This window comes from Brienomyrus brachyistius, chromosome 20 (assembly GCF_023856365.1).
Source record: "Brienomyrus brachyistius isolate T26 chromosome 20, BBRACH_0.4, whole genome shotgun sequence".
NCBI classification, from domain to species: Eukaryota; Metazoa; Chordata; class Actinopteri; order Osteoglossiformes; family Mormyridae; genus Brienomyrus; species Brienomyrus brachyistius.
Genome location: NC_064552.1, coordinates 16274983 through 16283514, shown reverse-complemented (window position 1 = coordinate 16283514; position 8532 = coordinate 16274983). Strand labels below are relative to the sequence as shown.

Below are 8532 nucleotides of genomic sequence, written 5' to 3'. Positions count from 1 at the left end.
TTTATATTCTGATTTAATTTTTTCCTGTTCAAACATTTACTGTTTAGGCATAAAAATTTACATCTGTCATCTGAAAAATGTGCAAATGTTGGTTGTGGTGACCAGCGACACTCAGGTGACAAAATAAAAAGCTTTGCCTGAGGAACGCACTTGAAAAAAAACTTACAACAATTAACGAAACCACAAAGATGCTAATTTTATGTTGAACCTTATATAAAAAATATATATAGAAAAAAAACACACCGCCTTTTTTTGTTAAATGGTTGAAAATTTTTACTCAACAAAAGACAAAACGTGTTGTTTGACATATAAACCCTGTAGAAAGAACAGCCTCCCATTACCTTCATGAGTAAATAAACTCCACACTGTGGTAGCATATGTTACCGTGGGGTGCCTATTATCTCCCATTGCCAGTTATCACAAACTGTACAGTGATTGCGGTAATTATGGATAAATAACCCAATAGTGTTTTGCATCAATAAATTCCCCGGTTAAAAACCTGTGGTACAGTTATCCACACTGACAATTTATTATTTCTCTTTGGGAAAAATATTTGTTATAACTTTTTATATCACAAGGGCAGCTTAAAAAACCCACATTTCTTAAAGCTGTCATTTAGAGAGGACCTAATAAAAGGTACTTTACTATTAAAAAAGGTATAAAGATTAGCCGCAACACTTCTACTGCATAACTTGCTAATCTTACATCTATTATTGACTTCAGTATGTTCTAATACAAGTGTACAAATTATGCAGGATATGTGGAGATGTTCAGATTTCTCATTTCTCGAAAACTGTCATTTAAAAATCGTCTTAATTTGTGTGGAGATCCAACAGAAAATATGCTTGAGATTGTCATTAAATCTTTATTAAAATTAATTACTGAAAAAACTATATTCACAATAACTTTGTTCCTCTAAATATCCTCAAAGCACATTTCTGGTGGAACTTCTTAATTACATAACAATAAACATATTCAATTATATCCCCCAACCATATTTGTAGTATTAAGCATCTTCCTTTAAATGCAGACACAGCACACTCATATGGGCTTTTGCCACCACCTTGGTTCTATAACTCTGCTTCAGTAAAGAATGCGTATATACACTGATGACCTACACCTGCATTAATGTACCCACACTAATCTCTCAGTCTCTCCTGAGGTTATTCAGTCTCTCTTCCAAGTCGGCATCTGCATCAGCCATAGCAGCTTGTGGTTCTGCTTTCTTTCCAGCGGCCACTGACAGACTGCCCCCAGTGGACGGGAGGTCTAATTTGCAAGAAAAAAAAAAACACATCAAAATCCACTGCCTTAATAGATGTAATGTAAAACAATTTATTAACCAATGGAAAAACAAAACAAAGGTAACTAAAAGATAATACAGGTACTCCTCAGGTTACGATGGTCCGTGTTACAATATTTTGACTTTACGATGGGTATTCCAATCTTTCACTTCCAGTGCATTATTCAATAAATGACATGAGATATTCAACATTATAACAGGCCTTGTGTTAATAATTTTGCTCAGTTGTAGGCTAATGTAAGTGTTCCAAGCATGTGTAGGCTAGGCTGGGCTAGGCTATGATGTGTGTTATTTTAGGTGTGCTGTATTACGCCTAAAAAGTACTACATATTTTTGCCTTATGATAGGTGTATCAGAACGTAACCCCATCATAACCCAGGGAGAGCCTGTATTAATTTACAATCAAGTTACAGTTCAAAACATTATTTAAAAAAAAAATTAAACAGTGCACGATTTACACTTTTGTGAAAATGAATCTTACTTGATAGTTCATCTGAGAGATTTAGGCCCAATTCATCCAGTACTTGAGAAACAACAGCATCACTAAAGAGAAGTAAAAAAGCGTAATGAAAAAAAAGTCCAACATATAATGCTCACGTCATAAAGCATATAACTCTCTTAATTGGGCAAAATTTCAAGTTATCATATAGAGGCTATGATCACAAGACACTGAACAAGTGAGACTCCCTCCAGGAATGGGACCACTGATGTCCAACAATTTTCCTCAGGTTAAATAGTTTTCTCTTTTCTTAATACAAGATATACCCACCTGTGGGGGTATTAAAATTCTGAAAGGCTTACCTTTCTTCCTCATCATCTTCATCCCCCATGGCATCATCAATTGCATCATTCATCATCTCTTCCTTCATGTCCATAATTTCACTCTGTCGTTCAAACTCCATCATAATCTTCTGAATCTGAGGTAACTTCAGCTGGTAGGTGAAAAATAATATACATAGAAACAGAAACACCCTGGCCAACAACTGTAATGAAGAGTCAGCATTTAGAACCATCTACGGTTTGTAAACAAAATGTATCCTTGCAAATTATGACAAAGTAAACGGGTAAAAGATACAATCCGAAACTGTGCAGTGCATATCTGGCAGGAAGGTGCTAACCTGTCTGTTCATGGTGGCCATAGCTTTGGTCACTCCCTTCATGGCCTGCGCCATGCTGTTGTTAGATTTCAGCGTTTGAATCTTCAGACTGACAGCCTGGATGTTCGCCCTCATCATGATGAACTTCTTTACATAGCGTCTAGTGCGAACAAGATCCTTTGCCATGATCTTCACTGCATCCTGCAAAAATATATATATAGATATTTAGAACACTATTACAGTGCAGGATATAACTCTTATCATTACACGTTTATGTCATGCTGCTAACACACCATCTGTCCCTGCTTTGCCATCTTCTTAATGTCTGCAATTATTTTCTTCTCTTGCTGTTCCAATCTCTGCCGTTCCCTGTCCAGGTCTCTCATGGCTCTGTTCAGAGCTCTCTGGTTTTGCCTCAGCATCTCTTCTGGGGTCTTCCGCTTTCCAAATAAGAACTCCATCTGAGGAAAAAGGACCAAAATAAGTCATAGGAACTAGAAGTGCCTGACTTATACCCCTGATGTACATTTCTTTACAGTCACAGAACTTGTACTGCTGTATCAGTGTTCCTTACAAAGAGCATGTTGGTCATTTAAGAACGCCACCAAGAATAACCAACTGAAAACTCCACCATGTAGCAGCTCATATCTCCACTTAAAAATCTTTTCTGCAGTTTGCTCCCGTTATTTTTTGTACAAGTTTACAAAGCAACACTTGTTTCGTTGCTGTCGTGAAAGTCACGAAGTCAAAAATTCCATGGGAGGAAGCAGCTACGACTGTTTTATCTTCTTAAATTTTAATGCTACACTATCTGTATGAGCAGCATACAAGCATATGAGACCACGAAATACTGAGCGAAGCCATGAGTATATATAGTAGAATGAATCACGGAACACTGGGCAGTCGGTTTCGGTCAGGCGGAAGCAACAATCACAACACAAGGAATACTCCCAAACAGCGGCACTAAAAGCACGCTGTTACAAAGTGAGCTACCAAACGTGACTAAAAAAAATCAGATTAAACTATTTGGTGTTCTGAGCAAACTTTTATTTGATCACCAGCCGTCGATTTGATATGTTGTTTACTTAAATCAGACTTATAGTCTACGCTGGTATGTTATTGTTGTTTGGGATTGTAACCTTAAGGCCAGTGAGACAGCGAAATCAAATACAAAGTGAAAACTACTATCAAAACGGTTAACAAGCTGACTACGGGATCCGTATCGAGGCAGTTAATCACATTTTCGCCATCTTTGAATATTAACAAGCTTTTAACAGTTCGCACTACATACCATACACATAGCTACAAGCTATATAGGTACTTGACCAAACACCCAAAAGTACTCACCGTGTGTTTCTATGTGGCAATGTGTTCAGACAGGGTTTCAAATACAAACTAGAAAATCCGGCAAAACTACAACCCTCTTTACTCGTTTTATACACTTTCTCTGCTGTTACAGTTATTTCTCCAGACGTAGCAGGTATCTGTCTTTTTCTTTCCGCATTCCCGTACGGCATGACGTACGATGACGCCACGTCTCTCTGCAAGGCGCAGCTGCAGTCGACAGCCACCAATCAAATCACACCTCGACGGAGCGTAGCGGAGTATTTAAGAAAGAGAATAATCATAAGAAAAAGAAAACAATAATAACAGAAGAGTAATACGTACTTTCCCCATGTTAGTCCAAGTTAACCCAAATATTTCAGTTCTCTTTTGTAGTCTTAATATTTACAGTCGAGTGAAGCGATGCTGTCAGAATTTGTGCCCTTCGATGGACTGGCATCCCATCCAGGGTGTCCCCTGTCTAAATGCCCTGGGCTTCCGGTGATAGGCTTCAATCCTCACCACAATCTCTTACTGGATCACTGGTGGAGCAGTGCAACTGGTGCAGCCATCATCCACAGAAACGGATTTATGGCCCCCTTTGCAGCGGTCGTGGATCAGGAGACTATGGATCTATTAGTTTACCGCAACATGTTATGTTATACTGTGAACTGCCGGGAATGAAACGATATAAATTCCTGGCTGATAAATTTGTTAGTGTCTAATTTTTTGTTTTCATGATAAGGCTATAAAATTCATATTATACACCGTACGATTAATATTGTTTCACAAAGACCGTTAAGGGTCAAAGGCTGTGTTGCTTAATTATTGTATTTGCACGAATTATAGTTCGGTAAAGCGCACTGGCCCTCACTATTCTACATACGTGCTTCTCGCTAGTAACAATTCCTTGCAATGCAAGACTTTTAACAACGTGTTTGTAGGTCATTCCATCCTATGGTTGCCATTTCCCATCTAAAGAATTACGGGACTCCCCTCACGATGAAATAGGGTGGGGTCAAATCACGAATACGCGACAAATCGTATCCCGCATTGGTTCTAAACGGGACACAGCATTTCAGTTTTCAATACAGGACGATGAGAACCTTCAGTGCCAGGATGCAGTTGATGGTAGACTTCTTAGACGTAGAACCAGACAGTATGGGTGGCTGGTAGGCAAGCAAGAGATCACAGACCCAGTCCAAGATATACCAGATTTTACAAGTCGTAAGATTATGTTTTCCTTTTATCCTTTTCCTACTTATATTGGTTGTACAGGTAGCAATTGCTCAACCTGCTACTCAAATATTTTTTTTCATGAAACTCCGACCGAGGAACAGACACTCTGCATCAACAATTTCCTCCGTTCTGGCAAACTAGCCTGTCAGCCTCCGTTTCCTAGTTACTGAGATTCTGACTGATACATGACCTTCTTGAAAGGTCTTGTCAAAAGAAGCACACCGTTTTTCTTATGTTTATATTTGGTTTATTTCATAGTGTAGTGCTGTCACTCTAGCTCAGACACATCAGACTTTAAGGCAGTTCTAGTATGTGCTGTATTGTGGTATTTCCTATATTCACCATTAACATAGTGTAAAGATTTGATGTGAGTTGTTAATAATAGCCGACTTTTACAACATTTTCATGGTTTTTGCAAATGCAGCCTCTGTGGGAGCTACACACGGAATGAGCATAGAACTAAGTGCTGGCTTTTTGATGTGTTCTTTTGTTCTGCATTGTCATTTGTTTTTTGTTGTCTTCCAACTCATGTCTTATAAAATTAAAGATTAATGCCATTCAATGTGCAAGCAGTTGTTCTTCCATTTTCCTACATTCGCACAAAAAAAGTGGGAGTGGTAGGTCTGAGGCTAGGAATCTCTGTCACCAACTGGAAGGTTGCTGGTTCAAATCCCTGTGATTGCCTGGGGTGATTCTACTCTGTTGGGTCCTTGAGCAAGGCTCTTAACCTGCAATTGCGTCATCCTGGGTATGATGTTAATCTACATCCAGCCCTATAAGGAGGTCCTCCAACTTACAGGGAATAGCTTGTGGGTTGGTGGCAGGATTGGCACTCCAGCCACTTGGAAATCTGATCAGCCAAATGGCTACTTCAATATTAGTTTAAATACTAGAACTCATGGCCATAAGGAGAAATTAGCGGGAGAACATTTTAAAATGAATTTCAGAAAGCACTTCTTTACACAGCGTGCAGTTAGAGTATGGAATAGTCTTCCTGCTAGTGTAGCGCAAGCTAAAACCCTGGGTTCCTTTAAATCGGAGCTAGATAAGATTTTAACAACTCTGAACTATTAGTTAAGTTGTCTCCAAATGAGCTTGATGGACTGAATGGCCTCCTCTCATTTGTAAAAAACAAAACAAAAAATTATAAAATATAAAATTATTCTGTAGTATTGTAACCAATGAATGAAATATAGTCCAAGGCTTTGTTGTGTCCTTGAACACTTCAGTTGAACGACACATTCATTATTACATAGTAGAAAACCTGATGGCTGAATTGGATCCTGTACGTAAACTCTTGACCACACCATCATGCCATCACATGCAAGGAGATCCAGGCATTTTACCTTCAATAAACAAGGGATTCAGAGTGAAGTTAGGCTTAGGGTTAGTCCTCCAGGGATGTCTGCTTGGATTTGGGTTTTCCTTCTGTAGTTTCCAATAAAAGAAAACATAATAATAATGATTCCATCCATCCATACATCTCTTTTCTGTAACTTCTTGTCCTATTCAGGGTCATGGGGGGTCCAGAGCCTACCCCGGATACTATGGGAACAAGGCGGGGAACAACCCAGGATGGGTCGCCAACCCTTTGCAGGGCACACTCACACACCATTCACACTTATATGTAATTTAGTAACTCCAATTCACCGTAGCATGCTTTTGGACTGTGGTGGAAAACCTCACAATGACACGGGGAGAACATGCCAACTCCACACACATGGAGCCATGGAGGAAACCTGACCACTTATCTCAGAGATGTGAGGCAACAGTGCTAACCAGTGTATCGCTGTGCTACTTATTATCATTGTTGTTGTTGTTCTATATTTATGATGGCAATTATATTTTCATTACCCAAAATTTTAAAGTGCTTTACAATCAAAGCAAAATGTTAAATATCCTTGTAATAAATAATTCTGCTTGAAAAGATGAGATTTAAGGGCTTTAAAAAAGATTCATAGCTTGTATAATATAAGGTTGTTTCATTATGGAGGCGCATAAAGAGCAGACATGCTTCTCCTCTGGCTTCATCCCTACTGCCCTCAAAACAACTGCAGTTACATAACCTCTTACCACCCGCTTACCTCAACCAGCTCCTGCCGTCTTACTCCCTCTCTCACTCTCTCTGGTCCTTTATGTGTAATCTACTCTTTGTCTCTCACACCAGTATTCTCACTATGGTTGATGGGTTATTCAATGCCATTAGCCCCAAATTCTGGGATTATATTCCTCAATCTCTGTGTGACTGTTCTTCATTCTCCACTTTTAAATCTGATTTAAAGACCTTCCTGTTTAATGAGCATAATTCTTCCTGAACTGCTTAGATGTTTGTGTGATTTATCCCCCTCTTCTTCCTGTAAATTGACCTTGGGTTTGTGAAAGGTGCTATTATTATTATTATTATTATTATTATTATTATTATTATTATGGGTTCTTTATCATTGATAGAAACCAGGAGGAGCATTTTACAGTTCCACAGAAAGCCAATGAAATGGAACTACATGACTATGATTTTCAGCATCTGAGGACCTTGGAATCAGAACCTTAACCAATGAATATTTAAGCTAAAATGTGCAAAATTCCAAAAATTTTTAATAAGCACTGGAAAACTATGAAGGGGGTCAAGCATCATGCCAAGATGAGATGCCATTTGAAACAGAGAATAGCATTCCCATCAACAGTGACTTTATATGCATTTAAACTGAAAAAGTGGTGAGGGGCTTCAGTTTATGCAGCATTCAGAGGCAGATCTCTTCCAGGTAGTTTTTCAGATTCTCATTGACAATCTGGTTTGGTGTTGATGTACAAATGTATGTCATCTCCAAACTGCGAAAACTGAGACATCAATGATCCAGCCCAGAGGGAGGATGTGGATGAGAAAAGAATGGGTCCCAACATTGACTCTTGGGGAACAGCACATCTGATATATCTTACCTAAGCAATAGGAGGAAAAACATTTCAGAAAGAAATCCCTTATTGTTCACAAGAGGATGCTATGATTTACTGTGTAAAAGGCTGCTGAAAGATCAGAGAGGTTGAACATAGAATCGACAGCCATAAGCAAAGCATTAGCAACTTTTGCTAGGGCAATAATTAGTGTGAAAAGGTCTAAAATCTAATTGGAATTTTGCATTCTGTGTTTGGTTTCTTAAGTAGGGCAGTTGCAGCAGCTATTTTAAACAGATGGGACTTCACAAATGTTGAAAGATTTGTTAGTCAAAATGGTAATAAACTTACTCTGAATGGATGAGCAGACTGAGAGGTGCAAATGGGGTTCAGACAATTTCACCTTCGAGAAACTGGCAGATTCACTGAAAATGGACTTGCAGCCCACAAGTTCAACACACCGCTTTAAAACAAAAAAGTTTGGTAGAAAACATGTTGTTTTACACTGCTGTAGTGTGCTCTAGTAAAACAATGGAATAAATGACCCATTATAATTTAATGGAATTTTTAATGGACGTCTGTAATTACAAGAAAGTGAGACTAGATACTACCTAGCAAAACAGTTTGCAATTTTTCAGTTTGGTGAAATATGATATGTGGACAACAGTTGGTAATTTACTGTTG

At 38.6% G+C, this 8532-nt stretch overlaps 1 protein-coding gene across 1 annotated transcript; it reads right to left on the bottom strand.

The window, feature by feature from the left end:
• Positions 1–505: 505 nt before the first annotated feature.
• chmp2a (charged multivesicular body protein 2A) lies at positions 506–3926 on the bottom strand. Its single transcript, XM_048986962.1, has 6 exons — positions 3748–3926; positions 2694–2861; positions 2422–2601; positions 2105–2235; positions 1785–1846; positions 506–1269 (listed from the first exon to the last, which is right to left on the bottom strand). The coding sequence occupies exons 2-6, from the start codon at positions 2859–2861 to the stop codon at positions 1148–1150; spliced, it is 663 nt and encodes a 220-aa protein (XP_048842919.1). The 5' UTR covers positions 3748–3926; the 3' UTR covers positions 506–1147.
• Positions 3927–8532: the final 4606 nt, after the last annotated feature.